Source organism: Capra hircus, chromosome 5 (assembly GCF_001704415.2).
Source record: "Capra hircus breed San Clemente chromosome 5, ASM170441v1, whole genome shotgun sequence".
Classification (NCBI taxonomy): Eukaryota; Metazoa; Chordata; class Mammalia; order Artiodactyla; family Bovidae; genus Capra; species Capra hircus.
Window position 1 is genome coordinate 17,593,429 of NC_030812.1, and position 17,589 is coordinate 17,611,017.

Consider the following 17,589-nt stretch of genomic DNA (forward strand, 5'->3'; position numbering starts at 1 on the left):
TTCATTCCTTACCTTCTTGCAATTCACTGCCACTTTCCAAAGACTTTTCTATCTCTTTTTCCACTATAGAGGCTAGGCTTTTAGATGATGAAATATCTGAAGGAGTATGAACTCTGTAGTATTCACCTAATCTCCCACAAGAAAATGAATGGTTAGTGTACTCCTCACATCAAATATGAGAAAATATACAAATGTTTGATTTCTTACCAGATTTATAACACATCTCCTTTATTGCTCTTTTTTCTTCAATTTCTTCAGGAGTCTTTGTCCATAAACTAGAAGCATCTATAGGATATATTTTTTTTAAATTAAATTGTCCCAAAGCCAAATAATCTGAAAATTTACAAACCAGAATGAAAAATCCCACACATTGTCCTCATAAATGGATTAGTGTTTTAAAAACATTTAAAGTCAAGTTTGTGTACTAACAAATGTTTCTTATTGCTATATTTTGTTTTAGAAAGAATCAGTCAAGAGAAAAATGACTATACATTATGTATCTTGAGATGAGAGGCTGGACATATAGGTTCACATTTGAGATCATGTTTGTCTGGAGAAGGAGGATGTTGGCGTGGGAGACAGAGAGCTAAACAGCAGAAAGTGCCACACCTCCTTTTTCCTATTCTTCCTCAAAGTTAGTTTTAAAATTAAAGGATGATGAGTGGGTTGTAATATATCTTCCTGAGGTTTCAGGGGTTTCTGACTCTAGATAAGAGGTGGAATTCCCTATTAACTATCTTTCTGTAGTAAGATGGCTACAGAAAAAAATATAACGTTTCAGCCATTTCAATGTGCCCACATTCTGAGTCTCCATACAAGGACAAATTCCAAGGCAGAGACAGACTTAGAGTTTGTTTTTCTGGATATTTATCTTGTTTGTATATACTTATTGGCACTGCAGGGCTGTGGCGATATGGGAGGAATAAGATGGACTACAATGTAAGACCTGGATTCTAGTCTTCTTTATGCTGGCAAGGATTACTGGGATAATGCAGATGATAATGCTTTACACATTACAAACTACTCTATTGATCTCTATAGCTTCAAGGATTAAATGTGACAGATAGATTAACACTTATGTATGTCAATGTTGTTACATATAAATAGACAATGTTGTTATATATACATTTATATGATTATATAAATCATATTATCAGTGTTAAGCTATACACAAATAAAACATGTTATTAGTATACCTACAAGCAACTGTGCATATTTAAACATGAGATCTGTCTCCTAGCCATCATACAACAAAAAACTTTCAATCCAAACAATCATAAACATATGTGTAGATGTTGAACAAATTAGAACATAATGAATTTAATATATTTAATAAAATTAAAGCTATTTTCTCACCAAAATCTGCCTTATATATTAGTTATAAACTTCTAAAAGTTAAACAAGTATGCAGAAAATATCATGAGGTTTTCAAATGTGCGCTATAAATATGAGAAAAGGTTTACTCACCATTTTGTTCACCTTCTTCCTCCTCCTCTTCCTCAAAGTTAGTTTTTAAAACTAAGGGATTGTGAATGGGTCGTGATATATTCTCCTGAGGTTTTAGAGGTTCCTGACTTTGGGTTGGGGGTGGAATTCCTTCCTGAGTTTCTTTCTGTAGTGTGATATCTATAGAGAAAAGGCAACATTTTGGTCTTCAAGATATACCTTTTGGCACATGTTCAATGATTAACTATTGTCCTCTTGATTAACTGCATATTTTGTTAAAAGACGTCTCATTTCTAGAAAGATTTTTAAACTAACATAAAAATCAGCATTTTGCTGGTAAGATATGGAAAATGTGCTAATTCATAGACTTTAGATAGTAATTATAACCCAATTTGGTATATATCATATTTTGGTATAAACACAAAGTGATCACAAGTATTACTGTATTCTTCCATTACATCTATGGGATAAGCATAACTTAGTTAATCACATTATGACAATTTAACAAAGGTAAACTCATACAAGACATAACTTATAATGTCAGAGTATACACGTTTAAGAGAGGAAAAAAATCCAGAGGTTCTAGTTTTCTGTGGTTGGGGGTTGATGACTTGGAAGTGAGAATAATACCTTCAGATTTCTCTATTGGCTCCACATTGGTCAGATTGAACAAAGCTCTAGGTCATATTTAAATGTTCTGTAACCTTCAAAACTAACCAGCAAATAACAGAAAAAGCAAGTGAACACATGTATCTTCGATCATTACTCATTCAAGTCCCTTTATTTTTTAAGCCAATAGTTATCAAATGTGGCTAAATATCGAATCAACTGAAGAAATTATTCAAATCATCTTTTCTGTCTCTGTTTTCCAAACTTCTGATTCTGAAGGTCAACATTAAAGCCTGGAAATCTGATGCTATTTTTCAAATGTTTCAGATAATTGCAAAATCAGTCAAGTTTGGAAACCACGCCCAAATCAAGGATCATCTATCTGGGGTCCAGGGTCATGGGAAGCCTTTTAGCGGGTTTGCCATCACAATAATTTGAAAGTCTGCCAGGCTCCTCTGTCCAGGGATTATTCCAGGCAAGGATACTGGAGTGGGTAGCCTTTCCTTTCTCCAGGGGATCTTCTTGACCCAGGGATCGAACCCAGGTCTCCCACACTGCAGGCAGATTCTTACTATCTGAGCCACCAGGGAAGCCCTGAAAACAACCAATTGTATTCCAAATTCTTAATTTCCACATCTATTTCACCTAAAATTTCCTGAGAACAGGCCTCAGTCCATAATAGCCTTTTCTCTATTTTACAAAATAAAGGTGGACAGGAAAGCATGGCATGCTGCAGTGCATGGGGTCACAAAGAGTTGGACATGACTTAGCAACTGAACAACAAACAACCCTTTACTCAGGCCAAAATTTTCTATATAGCACATTGCCCCAAAGAGAAATCCTCTTTTACTGATTAATCAAACCATCAAGAACCCATAAGGCTTTTTCCATTACCTTGATTTATACAGATTCCTAGAAAATCATGTTGTAATAAGCAGAATAATGGCCTCCCAAAGATGTCCAAGTTTTAATTGCTGAAACCTGTGTATACACCAGGTTATACAGGAAGGAGGAATTAAGACAGCTAATCAGCTGACCTCAATATTAGCAAATTATACTTGATTATTCAGGTGGTCCTTTGGAAGCAGAGGAGAGTTGCAGAGGAACAGGTGTGACAGTGGAAGCTAGGTCAGAGGAACGCAGTGTCAGACGGGCTTGACTACCCATTGCTGATTCTGAACTTGGAGGAAGGGGGACATGAACCAAGAAATAATGAACACCTCTAGAAACTGGAAGAGGTAAGTAAACAGGTTCTCCCTCAGAATCTCCAGAAGGAATGCAGCCCTGGAGACACCTTAATTTTAATTCAGAGAGATTTCATCGAATTCCTGAACTATAAGCTAATAAAATTGAGTTGTTGAAGCCACTTGGTTAGGGGTAATTTGTTACAGCAGTAACAGGAAACAAATACACATGGTATTAGAAAAAGTGCTACTGGGGTTTACATTGGAATGGTCTGAATTCTTATGCATGATAGAGTATGTCAGCAGTTAAGAATTTTTATTGAAAATTTTTGCTTCCTCCACTTCTAGACTTTTGTTAAAGAATATGTCATTCTTGAAAAAAGTCTCCTGGCATCAGTGAAGAGAGCACTAGTAAGAAATTCTGAAGGAAAAAGATGGATTTAAACAGAGCTTTTCAGCTATTCTAAATACCTATTCCCAAGACTTGTCATTAGCTGCAAAGAAAAGCTTCACTGAACACTCAAAACAGTAAATGTTAGTCCCATTTTTTAAAAGCTTTCTTGGGATTCACATACTATACAATTCACACATTTAAACATTTTTTTTAGTATATTCATAGAGGTGTGCAAATATCGCCATGATCAATTTTAGGATATTTGATCCCCTCAAAAAAGAAACCCATACCTATTAGCAGTTACTGTTCATGTCTGCCCGATGTCGCCAGTCATACAAGCACTGGTATACTTTCTGTTTCTATGGATTTGCCTATTCTGGATATTTCATAGAAATGAAATCATACAGTATGTAGTCTTTTGTACATGACTTCTTCAACTTACCACAGTGTTGTGCTTTTAAAATGTTTGTTTGTTTGGCCACACTGGCTCTTTGTTGCAGCATGAGGGATCTTTAGTTGCAGCATATGGGATCTAGTTCCCTGACCATGGATTAAACCTGGGTCCCCTGGATTGAGAGCACTGAGTCTTAGCCACTGGACCACCAGGGAAGTCCTATCACAGTGTTTTTTAATAGTCAAATATATTTCACTGTGTGCATATACCACAATTTTTCCATTCATCAAATGATGGACACTTGGTTTGTTTCCACTTTTTTAGTTGTTTTAAATAATGTTAGTATGAATATTTACTGTTGTACAAGTTTCATGAGGACGTATGTTTTCACATTTCTTGGATATATACTTAGAAGTGAGTAAGTAGGACATATGGTGATTCTGGGAGCTTCCTAGGTGGCTCTAGCAGTAAAGAACCCACCTGCCAATTCAGGTGACATAAGAGACATGGGTTGGGAAGATCCCCTGGAGAAGGGCATGGAAACCCACTCCAGTATTCTTGCCTGGAGAATCTCATGGACAGAGGAATGTGGTGGGCTACAATACTTAGCGTCAGGAAGAGCTGTAATGACTGAAGCAACCTGCATATGCACACACAGTAATTCTGTTTACTCTTTTGAGGAACTGCCAAACTGTTTTCCAAAATTGCATCATCTACATTCCTATCTTGGAGAAGGAAATGGCGATCCACCCATTACTCTTGCCTGGAAAATTCCATGGATGGAGGAACCTGGTAGGCTACAGTCCATGGGGTCGCAAAGAGTCGGATACAACTGAGCAACTTCACTTTCACATTCCTGTCTGAAATGTGTGAAGATTCCAATTTCTCCATATCTTGTCAAATCTTATTATCTATTTGATTAAACCATCTGAATAGATAGGAGTGATACCTCATGGTTTTGACTTACATTGATCTAATGGTTAGTTACAATGAGCATCTTTGCATGAGCTTATTCAGTTCAGTTGCTCAGTTGTGTCTGATTCTTTGTGACCCAATGGACTGTAGCATGCCAGTCTTCCCAGTCCATCACCAACTCCGAGAGCTTACTCAAACTCATGTCCGTCGAGTTGGTGATGTCATCCAACCATCTCATCTTCTGTTGTCCCCTTGTCCTCCTGCCTTCAAACTTTCCCAGCATCAGGGTCTTTTTCAGTGAATCACTTCTTCACATCAGGTGGCCAAAGTATTGGAGTTTTAGCATCAGCATCGGTCCTTCCAATGAACATTCTGGACTGATTTATTTTAGGACTGTCTGGTTTGATCTCCTTGTTGTCCAAGGGACTCTCAAGAGTCTTTTCCAACACCACATTCAAAAGCATCAATTCACCGCTCAGTCTTCTTTATGGTCCAACTCTTATATCCATACATGACTACTGGAAAAACCATAACTTTGACTAGACTGATCTTTGTCAATAAAGTCATGTCTCTGCTTTTTAGTATGCTGTCTAGGTTGGTCACAGCATTTCTTCAAAGAAGCAAGTGTCTTAATTTCATGGCTGCAGTCACCATCTGCAGTGATTTTGCAGTCAAAGAAAATAAAACTGTCACTCTTTCCCCATCTATTTGCCATGAAGTGATGGGACTAGATGTCATGATCTTAAAGGTTTTTGAATGTTGAGCTTTAAGCCAGCTTTTTCACTCTCCTCTTTCACTTTCATCAAGAAGCTCTTTAGTTCTTCTTCCCTTTCTGACATAAGGGTGATGTCATTGGCGTATCTTAAGTTATTGATATTTCTCCCGGCAATCTTGATCCCAGCTTGTGCTTCATCTAGCCTGGCATTTTGCATGATATACTCTGCATATAAGTTAAACAAGCAAGGTGACAATATACAGCTTTGAGGTACTCCTTTACCAATTTGGAACCAGTCTGTTGTCCCATGTCCAGTTCTAACTGTTGCTTCTTGACCTGCATACAGATTTCTCAGAAGGCAGGTAAGGTGTTCTGGCATTCCCACCTCTTGAAGAATTTTCCAGTTTGTTGTGATCCACACAGTCATAGGCTTTAGTGTAGTCAATGAAGTAGAACTAGGTGTTTTTCTGGAATTTTCTTGCTTTTTCTATGATTCAACAGATGTTGGCAATTTGATCTCTGGTTCCTCTGCCTTTTCTAAATATAGCTTGAACATCTGGAAGTTCTTGGTTCACATACTGTTGAAGCCTGACTTGGAAATTTTGGATATTACTTTGCTAGCATGTGAGATGAGTGCAATTGTGCAGTAGTATGAACATCCTTTGGCATTGCCTTTGTGATTGGAATGAAAATTGACCTTTTGCAGTCCTGTGGCCACTGCTGAGTTTTCCAAATTTGCTGGCATATTGAGTGCAGCACTTTAACAGAATCATCTTTTAGGATTTGAAATAGCTCAACTGGAATTCAACCACCTCCACTAGCTTTGTTTGTAGTGATGCTTCCTAAGGCCCACTTGACTTTGCATTCCAGGATGTCTGGCTCTTGGTGAGTGATCACACCATTGTAGTTATCTGGGTTTAAGATCTTTTTCGTATAGTTCTTCATGTAGTTTTACCACCTCTTCTTAACATCTTCTGCTTCTGTTAAATCCATACCATTTCTGTCCTTTATTGTGCCCAACTTTGCATGAAATGTTCACTTGGTGTCTCTAATTTTCTTGAAGAGATCTCTAGTCTTTCCAAGTCTATTGTTTTCTTTATTTCTTTGCATTGATCACTGATGAAGGCTTTCTTATCTCTCCTCACTATTCTTTGGAACTCTGCATTCAGAGGTATGTATCTTTTAGCCATTTTTATATCTTTGAGAAATGTATATTCAGATTCTTTCCCCATTTTGTAATGGAATTGTCTTTATATTACTGAGCTGCAAGAGTTCTTCATATATTCTGGATATAAAATGCTTACATAAAAGATGCAAATATTTTCTCTCGTTCTGTGGGTTGCATTTTTACTTTCTTGATTATATTCTTTGAAACACAAAAGTTTCTAATTTGATGAAATCCAACTAATTTTTTTACTGCTTGTTTTTCTTTTGGTGTCATAACTAAGAAATGTTTGAGTAGTCTATAGTTTCTTATAAGAATTTTATAATTTTAGCTCATATTTAGGTCTTTGTGGTCCATTTTGATTTAATGTTCACAAGAGCAAGGTCTGTACTTACCAAAGGCTAAAAATAACATAAATAGATGATAAATACTAAAGTATTATTCAATAATAGTGGGATATGTAAATAAATTTTCTATATGTGATGGTTGTGTGTAGTGTGGTTAGGTATATGTGTGCTTAGCTGCATCCAACTCTTTGTGGCCCCATGGACTATCACCCATCAGACTCCTCTGTCCATGGGATTTTCCAGCAAAAATAATGGAGCAGCTTGCCATTTCCATCGAACCTGCATCTCTGCATTGGTAGGTGGGACTAGCACCACTTCAGAAGCCCATGGTTATATCTGAGAGTGTTGTTAAACATAGGAGATCTATGTCAATGCATTTAGAGATAAAGTGTCATGATATTTGCAACTAACATTCAAATGGTTCAAAAACAAGGACAGAAATATATGTTTGTACATTTTTTGTGTATATGTAAGTAAAATGGAGAAGAGAAAATAAATGGATAAATTGGTGAATCCCAGTGAAGAGTACACGGTTAGGTGTTTGTTGAACTATTCTGCAACATTTTTGTCAGTTGGACATTTTTGAAATAAAAAGCTGGAGCTAGAAAAGCACACTGAAGGCTCAGCTCTAACACTCATGAATTTAACTGTTGGCTTAAGCGGTGATAGGAAACAGGAAAAAGAGTACATCAAGGCTGTATATCATCACCCTGCTTATTTAACTTCTACTCAGAATGCATCATGAGAAATGCTGGGCTGGATGAAGCACAAGCTGGAATCAAGATTGCCAGGAGAAATATCAATAACCTTAGATATGCAGATGACACCACTCTTATGGCAGAAAGTAAAGAACAACTAAAGAGCCTCTTGATGAAAGTGAAAGAGGAGAGTGAAAAAGTTGGCTTGAAGCTCAACATTCAGAAAACTAAGATCATGGCATCCAGTCCCATCACTTTACGGCAAATAGATGGAGAAACAGTGGTAACAGTGTCAGACTTTATTTTTTTGGGCTCCAAAATCACTGCAGATGGTGATTGCAGCCATGAAATTAAAAGAGGCTTACTCCTTGGAGTGAAAGTTTTGACCAACCTAGACAGCATATTAAAAAGCAGAGACATTACTTTGTCAACAAAGGTCCGTCTAGTCAAGGCTATGGTTTTTCCAGTGGTCATGTATGGATGTGAGAGTTGGACTATAAAGAAAGCTGAGCACAGAAGAATTGACGCTTTTGAACTGTGGAGTTAGAGAAGACTCTTGAGAGTCCCTTGGATTGCAAGGAGATCCAATCAGTCCATCCTAAATGGGATCAGTCCCAGGTGTTCATTGGAAGGACTGATGTTGAAGCTGAAACTCCAATATTTTGGCCATCTCATGTGAAGAGTTGACTCATTTGAAAAGACCCTGATGCTGGGAAAGATTGAAGGCAGGAGGAGAAGGGGACGACAGAGGATGAGATGGTTGGATGGCATCACTGACTCAATGGACATGAGTTTGGGTAGACTCCGGGAGTTGGTGATGGACAGGGAGGCCTGGCCTGCTGCAGTTCATGGGGTCGCAAAGAGTTGGACAGGACTGAGCGACTGAACTGAACTAAGTTGTGATAGGAATGGTTTGGGGGGATGGGTTGGGTTGTTCTTTTTTATTGTAGTTACTGCTGTTGTTTCAAGCTCCCCAGATAATTCTAAAGGGGAGCCAGGTTTGAGAACTATGATTCTGGGTCTTCCTGGATTCAGATGGTTAAAGGGAACGAGCCCCACCTATGTGTGGCCAGAAGTAAACAGAAAAAGAGAAAGAAAGAAGAAAACTTATTTAATGGAAATACACATAAATCAGAAATGTTAGAAGTATTCTACTGTTTAATGTAAATCAAAGGGGAAAGGGCATCTTTTATTACATGTAAACAATCTTAATAGCTTTGAAAGAAAGACTGTGGGGTAGGGTGGAAGAGCATTTGCCGCTTAGAAGGAGGAAGCCAGATTAGGTGGTCTCGTGGGTGGATCCACTCAAATTACCAAAAGGACTGGTTATACTTGAAATGCCAAGGCTGGGGTTGTTAGGCAGTTTTAGAGTCAGAATTGTGTTTGAAGTCAGGTACCTCTAGTTATGAGATATATTATGTCACCTAAGATATTTAACCTGTCTAGACTTCATTTTCCTCATCTGTACAGTAAGAATACTACTTTTCAGATTTTTGTGAGGATTAAATAAAATTAGGCATGCAGAGTACTCAGCATAGGGGTGCCACACAGAAAACTCATATTATTTGAAAACTGTGAATATGAGATTTTCTCATTTCTCATAATCCTACTTCATTAAAAAAAATCAGTTACATTTTTAGTTTATAAAGTCTTAAAAAGAAAGTCTGTGGACATCTCAGACATGACTAACAAACGTTAGGCCTGGGAACTAATACTTGAGTATGAAGCACGCGTGTGCTCAGTCGTGTCTGACACTTTGTGACCCCATGGACTGTAGCCTGCCAGGCTCCTCTGTCCATGGAATTTCCCAGGCAAGAATACTGGAGTGGGTTGCCATTTCCTCTCCAGGGGATCTTCCCGACCCAGGGGTCAAATCCAGTCTCCGGCATCTCCTGCATTGGCAGATGGGTTCTTTACCACCTGAGCCAGCAGGGAGTACCTACTCTTACTTCCAGAAGTACTGTGCTCATCGGTGAGAGCAGAACATGTCCAGTTAGGAGGAGAAGTCTCCCATCCAAGCCCAAATTGTTACAGAGGTAACCGTTATTTGGTTTAAGACACTTGCTCAACCCCTCTCCCCTTTCCCCAAAGAAGAAAGAACTGATGTGAACAGTTTTTCCTCTTATAACTATTAACAGTTGTCTTACTACGTGTCTTATCCACACACACACACGAAACTAGTCTGTGTTTTACTGACTCAAATATTCAAGTCAAGGTGTTTGTTAAATTATTTAAAGAAACATGAGACAATGGTTTTTTAAGACATAATGAAAAGGTCATGTACACATATTCATTTAGGCAAGACCTTGTAAAGTGGGCCGACCCAAGCTCCATTTACTGTGGTCTAATAGTCAGTTGTCCAAGGCATCTCCAAGACAGTGACTCAGAATAAACAAAAATCAAATTATCCTTTCAGGTATTCATTTTAGAATAACATGGCAAATAATCAAGAAGATGAGCATTTGCTTCAATGTTTGAGCTACTCTGTTTTGAATAAATTGTCCCTTAGCAAAATTTAAGGAGTTTCTTAAGAGGAACACTTTGGGTACACTAACATCTACTGCGTACCATGGGAGAAAGAACAAGAACCGACCAAGCTCACAAAGAAAATGCAAACTGTACTCAGAAATGCCTAGCAAATTCTTATAATTAGAGCAAATATTAACTGAGCTATGTTTTTCTTAGCACTATCATTTGGTGTTAATAGCTATTTGCTTCTAAACTTAGAGATGATAACCAGAGGGATTAGGCCACCTTTGAAAATGTCTGGTTTAGCAATATTTAAGTGAAATCTTTTGCAAGAGAGTCCAAGACCTTTTTTTAAATTTGTTAGCAGATTAAAGTTTAAATTGTAAAAAGACTAACGGGCAGTTTTACACGTCCAGACAAAAAAATGTCAGACTCCTGATAATTGAACTTAGTCCTTAAAGATAACAGACAATGGCAAATTAACTAATGGGAAATTGCTTTCGGCAAACACCTCATTCTGGAAGAGCACAGCTGGTAACTTAGATAGCATTGCTGTGGCTGCAACTCACCTACTTAATATGGACCACATGCTGCTGCTGCTGCTGCTGCTAAGTCACTTCAGTCGTGTCCGACTCTGTGCAGCCCAATAGACGGCAGCCCATCAGGCTCCCCCGTCCCTGGGATTCTCCAGGCAAGAACACTGGAGTGGGTTGCCATTTCCTTCTCCAATGCATGAAAGTGAAAAGTGAAAGTGAAGTCACTTAGTTGAGTCCAACTCAGAGACCCCATGGACTGCAGCCCACCAGGCTCCTCAGTCCATGGGATTTTCCAGGCAAGAGTACTGGAATGGGGTGCCATTGCCTTCTCTGATGGACATAGTTTATGCATTTAAATACCTAGATTTTATCTTATTTTAACTGGACACAAACTTATACATGAATTACACAATGCCATGTATTTTGCTACCAAAAAACCTCTGTCATAATCCTACCCTGAATCTGTTAATCACATGTACCCACTGAAACATAAAGGTAGATTTTAATAAAGTTATAACTTCGTAACTTAATTTTTATCTAAGGTGAGATGATTTATTTTCCTGGTTTCGGTTAATATGAACCTTGGTAGGTAGATGTTCCTGGAAATATTTTAGGAAATATTAGGTCTATAAAAGATCACATTATAACTTTTGAGGTATTGAAATATTCTTAGAATGAATAGATGATGCAGTAATTCAATACATAATTCAAGTGAGCTTAGTAGTTTTCTGTGGTGGTGGTGGTGGTATAGTCACTAAGTTGTGTCTGACCTTTGCAACCCCATGGACTGTAGCCTGCCAGGCTTCTGTCCATGGGATTCTCCAGGAAAGAATACTGCCATTTCCTCCTCCAGGGTAGTAGTTTCCCACAGCCTGGAAACTGAATCATCTTTCCTAAAGCACAAAAATGTGCCTGGGCAGAAAACAAATAGTTACCTTACTTAACCTGAATAAATACTTTTCAGGACTTCCTGGAATAGAATTGGCCACTATGTGAAAGGTAATACTCTGTTTCTATGTTTGGTGGTTGGGATTTATCAGTAAACAAAGATTCCTGTTCTTACAGAATTTTCATTCTATAGGGAGGAGTCAGACAAACAATAGATGTAGTGAAGAAATATATCTGAGAAAATGATAGGGAAGTGGCAAAGAGAAAGCAGAGCTTATCTCCTCTCATGATGGGAATAGAACGGCTAGGAGAAGCATCTGGTCCTTCCAAAACCAGTGCATGGATCTGGTTTGACCCTATCAAGAGAGGGGAAAGCTTATTCCAAGAGTCAGGAGCAGTTTTGACATGTGTTGAAGAAATTGAGACTTCCAGAAGAGCCAGAATCTATTTTTGACCCCCAGATTCTATGCCTAATATATGAGAATAATGAAATGTATCCGCAGAGAACTTAGCTGAGGACATGTCTTACAGTGGGGAGCTCACTATTTGTTCCAGAGACATTCTACCTTTCTTTTGCCCTCAGAGATGCAGTCTTTCTTCTAGTACTGAAATAATTAGTTTGAAAGACAGCAACTTTACACCTAGACCACTAGGAAGTAGGATAGCACACTATATAGAGAGAATTTAATACAATGTTCTTAATGAAATAAAATCACACTAGATGTTAACCAATGGGACCAAGTTAACCACTTAGTAGGTGTAATAACTTTCATCCCAGTAGGTTACCTTCAGTAGTCATCTATACATCTATCAGGTCAGTTTACTCAGTCATGTCCGACTCTGTGACCCCATGGACTGCAGTACACCAGGCTTCTCTGTCCATCACCAACTCCTGGAGCTTCCTCAAGCTCATGTCCATTAAGTCATTGATACTATCCAACCATCTCATCCTCTGTCATCCCCTTCTTCTCCTACCTTCTACCCATATGTCCTATCCATCTATCCAAGCATCCAATTTTACTGAGCATCTGGGTCCCGACATTGTGCTAAGCATTGGTAGGGAAACTAGCTATGAGCCCCATCCTTGTGATGTTTACAGTCTAGTGAAGAAAAACATTGATCCAGGTATTACATGTATGATGAATGCTCTGAGAGCAGCATTTTCCAGAAGACTATAACAAAGAGACATGGTTTTTAATCATTCATTTGCCAAGGATTATCTGAAGCCAAATTTTCAAATACAAAACACTGATATTCTGTAAACTCATTTCTAGAATAATTCCATTATAAGAAATACGGTGCCCATAGCAGGAGAGTGAAGCAGCTATAGCATCCGTGAAACCTGACTCTTTCAACTTCTCAAAGTTCTTGCCATTTACTGTTATAGGACATGGTGTCTTCTGTACCCCTTTCCCATAACTTAGTTTAAGGTTCACCACAAAGTAGAGTCTCAGTAGCATTTAGTTGGTTTGAAGGGTGCCACTTATTTAGCAACAATGGGATTGCATCTTCCCCACAAATGAAGTCTTAGGAAGAACCACACACCTAGCTTGCTCTTCTAGAAGCAGAAGCGTGCAAACCAGAGCATGCCCTTGCTCTCCCCATGTATGAGAGGTTTCTGCACATTTACAGGGAGCAGTGGTGAGGCCAGAACCTCCTAGCTTTGCTCCAGTCATGTGATGAGTTGCTGAGATAGCTCCCCTCTATCCAGTAAGGGCAGCAGTCATCTCACTTTTCATATGACTAAAGTCCACTTTAGAAACACGGTCAGAGAAAATTTAACTAACTCTGGCCATTCCATTTGGTTAGTTACTTGATGGCTCATTCTCATAATTCTTGATATAACCATCCTAAATCATCCACTGGTGATTACACTGTATTACTCACCTTGCCATACTTTATTTAATGTGTGATTCTATGCTGCTATTCCAAAATCAGATTATAATATGGTATAACCATGTTATTCAAAGAATATACTCACTGCTACTTGGTGGCAAAAATAATCCATTGATATTTCGAGGTTTGCTGTGATAAAAGATACAACTGATCTTCACACAACCAAGAGGTTGAGTTTCCCAGAAGCATGAAATACTGCAGTTTTGCTAGATAAAGGAGGTGAGGCAAATGTAATGATGAGATGCCATAATCACAGTAAATACAATGGGCTGCAACACAACATTACAACAACTACTGTAATTGCTGATTGACGATTGTGTGTGTTTCTAGGCTTCATTTCTAAGCTCTGTTATTTAAAGATGCAATGGGTACTCCTCAAACACATTTGCCCATTTTTTTAAGAATTTAAGTTGAGCAAAGTGTAAAATGCCTAAAATTAAGTCATTGGAGGAAAGAACAATTTCTTTTCTATTGTGTTGTAAGAGTACAGAGTTCAATATTATCGGAAGGAGATGCTTATAACAAACATGATAATGTTGAATAATTCTACCTGCATTTCCATGTGTCTAAATCTGCAAAGTGGATCTAAACATTTTCCCTCTCTCCATAACGAGCACACTGTATCACTGCCAAGGGCCTCTTCACAGTGTCGGAATCGGCACTGGGAACCCTAAAAGAAAAAAGTAAACAGTGTAGAAAACTCAATATATGAATGTCAGTATTTAACAACAGATTACTGATCAATTAAATAAAGTATGAGATCAAATTAAAATTAAAAAACACTACAAATCCAAGACCATCAAGTCTAAATTTTAGCAAAGTATCTAATTTTAGTGAGACTGATAAAATAATCTAATGATTAAATAGTACATTCCATAAGCCACTGATAAAATTCTCATATTCTTGCCTGGAAGATCCCATGGATGGTGGAATCTGGTAGGCTACAGTCCATGGGGTTGCAAAGAGTCAGACATGACTGAGCAACTTCACAAGGATAAATATATAAAAAGGTCAGTGACACTCTTGATCACAATCTAATGACAGAGGGATCTAATTTTCCTTATGAAAGCCAGAATTATTTTTAAGAATCATCATCCATATTCTAATTGCAGAGATTATCTCTATTAATCATAACTTTTATTAGATAATTATTTTCTTACTCAGATTAGGGACATACTGTTCAGTGTGCTTATAGAGGGAAAGTGAATGGAGTTTAAACTTTTTTATTGTGGAATTTTAAATATTTAGCACATTGTGCTAGGTTATACACACATATATTTATACATTTACATCATTATATCTCAACAAAAGCAAATGTGGATTATTGGAATGGGCTGCTATTTTTCCTTATCTTATATCTTTTACACATAGATCAACAGCTGGGAAAACTGCAGGTCATTGTCTTTTTCTGCAGAGGGGTGGGTGACATAGAATAAAAGTAAACATATCCTATTAAGCTCATCCCTTTTTTGACAGGTTTCAGGGTTGTTCCTTATTTTTATTTTTCCCCACCTTCTTACTGTCTGTCTTCACTCTCTCCTTTTTAAGGTGGGTCTGTAGATCTCATAGACCTGGATAGCAGGCAGAAACCAGATAAACCAGTATTTGAATGCCTGACTCTATTTTGCCCATAGTCACAAAATCAATCCATTACTCACTCTCTGTGCCTCAGTTTCCTCATCTGTAAAAACGGAGTAAAATGCCCTTCTCACATACTGTTGTAAAAATTATGGGAGATAAGGTAATGTGATTGCTATTATTATTTTTTTCATTTAATTATTTATTGATAACTTAGAATTTGAGGATATAGCAGTGAAACAGACAAAACTCTCTGCCCACACAGAACATAAATTCTATTATTTATCATCATCCCAGGGTTTAATCTTAAGGTAACAGGTAATGGAAGTGGATCTAATTCCTACAGTCTAAGAGGCTGACTCTATTCCATTGTCCTAGCAGAGATGAAATGCTTCAAACCATACACAGCATGTCTTTCACTGGGTTCATTCTGACATGAACATGAAGCTCCAAACATTGAATTTCTACATTTATTTGGCTTCATTGAGACCCACTAATCCAAATCACTTAGACATTTTTTCCCATTTTAACTTTATAAACTTGAATTCTTATTTGGCCAGTTTGTATTATTTTTTGCCTTTTCCATGATATTAATTATTTACTATTACTTTGACAGAGGAAAATTCAATAAATTCATTAATAAATTCCATAATAAGGAATCAATTAGATTTATTAAACTGAGTTTGATAGTGAAGCTGAATTTAACTATTTGAATATGTATGACTGGAATCACATTAACCAAAATATCATCTGCTTTAATATTAGTAATTTGATGTTTCAAGGAGCCATAATATAGGCAAAAGTGCCACATGAGGATTAAAAAGCCATAGGCTTATAACTGGCATATAGAAGGATAGTTTCAGATAATTTTAAATATTAGCAGATTTCCTCAGAGAAACTCAACATATCAAAAATACATGATAAGGTTTTACTTCATATTTTAAGTATGCACAATATTTTGTGGGAAAATAGTAAATTTTGACTCAGCAATGCAAATAAACTGTTGCCATATTCTCCTTCATTCTACTAAAAAGCTTAAGCATGTGGAATACGTACCATAAGTTGCACAATATTTACCTTTATGCATGTGGAATTAAAAAAGAAATAGCAGTCATTCCCAACTTCTGCCATTTTCAACTCTCTTGCTGCTAATCCAATGTTTTTTAATATAAGAATTGCAGGAATGCAAATATAAGAACTATCAGTGTGTAAGGGGAAAAAGAATTTCTTTTCCACAGTCTTTCAGGCTATCAGTAGTATTCCTTTAAAACTGACCTCCTGTTGACAGTATATTACACAATAGATAATTCTTAAATAAATTTAAATTAGAAGATACCTTCTCTAGCTTTGCAGAAATGTTGAAAGTGGTTGCTAGTAAGCACACAAACTCAAACTTCCAGAATTTTCCTCATTGTTACCTAATTCATTATTTGCTCATCATAAATGACCTCACATCTAACTGTAGGCTAGTTTACCTTAGTGAATACTGTACAGTATTTCTGTTACTCAATTAAGTTATTGACCGGAAAAAGCTAATACAAATAAAACAGTATATTTTATCTTTCAATGTTCTGATTAAATATGGAAAATAAACTAGCTCATACTTTCATAATTAAGAAGTATTAAATATTTTACAAGTGAATTATTTTCTAGACTCATTTCTATGTATGATTTGAAAACAAAACTAAAATTTTTATATAAGTAAATATGCTATATTTCTTTTAAGATGAAAACAAAATTATGTACTCACCACTATCCACTGATTTGGGAAAAAAAGCATTCAGATTGGGATATTTAATAGTACCTGAAAATAAGTTGGACTACTTATTCATCTTGTAGCTATAGTCCATTCATTCTTCATCCATCATTAAAAAGGAAATAGCTTCTTCCTATAGCAGTAAGTTTCCAGATGCTTGCAAATTTTGAGAATTTGTTGAAAGTAAAGTGAAGTACTCTGATTCCCAGAATGAGACATTTCAATCAGCAGTTATTCAGATCTTTCTTCATCTTAATATCTTTACTAAAAACTAGAACCTAGAAGAAATTAATAAAAAAATTCATAGTAGGTAATTTAGGAGATGCCATAGAGATGAGAAATTACAATAGATCAACATGTATTTTTAAATACCTTTGTACTTTTAATCAGAAATTCACAAGATCAAGACATATATTCACTTTGGTTAAGTGAAACAGACTAAGTTGGTATGAACTTGAGTACACTGCTTTAGAATAAAAATCTAGAAAGTATGCTAAAATTTATAAAAGAATTATAATTGTAAATAAGGGAAAATAATAAAGTCAAAAATAAAAAGAAGAGCCATGCAGCACTGAAAGTAAATGAAGTAGAAAATAAAG

The 17,589-nt window shown here is 36.9% G+C and overlaps 1 protein-coding gene across 1 annotated transcript in view; it reads right to left on the reverse strand.

Annotated features, from left to right (window-relative positions):
• The window catches only part of C5H12orf50 (chromosome 5 C12orf50 homolog), a 29,085-nt gene extending 12,461 nt beyond the window's left edge, over positions 1-16,624 (reverse strand). The window contains exons 1-6 of the mRNA XM_005679783.1: positions 16,571-16,624; positions 14,207-14,326; positions 13,742-13,862; positions 1,468-1,626; positions 208-285; positions 13-126 (exon numbers count right to left, since the gene is read on the reverse strand). Coding sequence (XP_005679840.1) covers positions 13-126; positions 208-285; positions 1,468-1,626; positions 13,742-13,862; positions 14,207-14,218 — 484 coding nt within the window. The 5' untranslated portion in view covers positions 14,219-14,326; positions 16,571-16,624. The remainder of the gene's footprint in view (positions 1-12; positions 127-207; positions 286-1,467; positions 1,627-13,741; positions 13,863-14,206; positions 14,327-16,570) is intronic.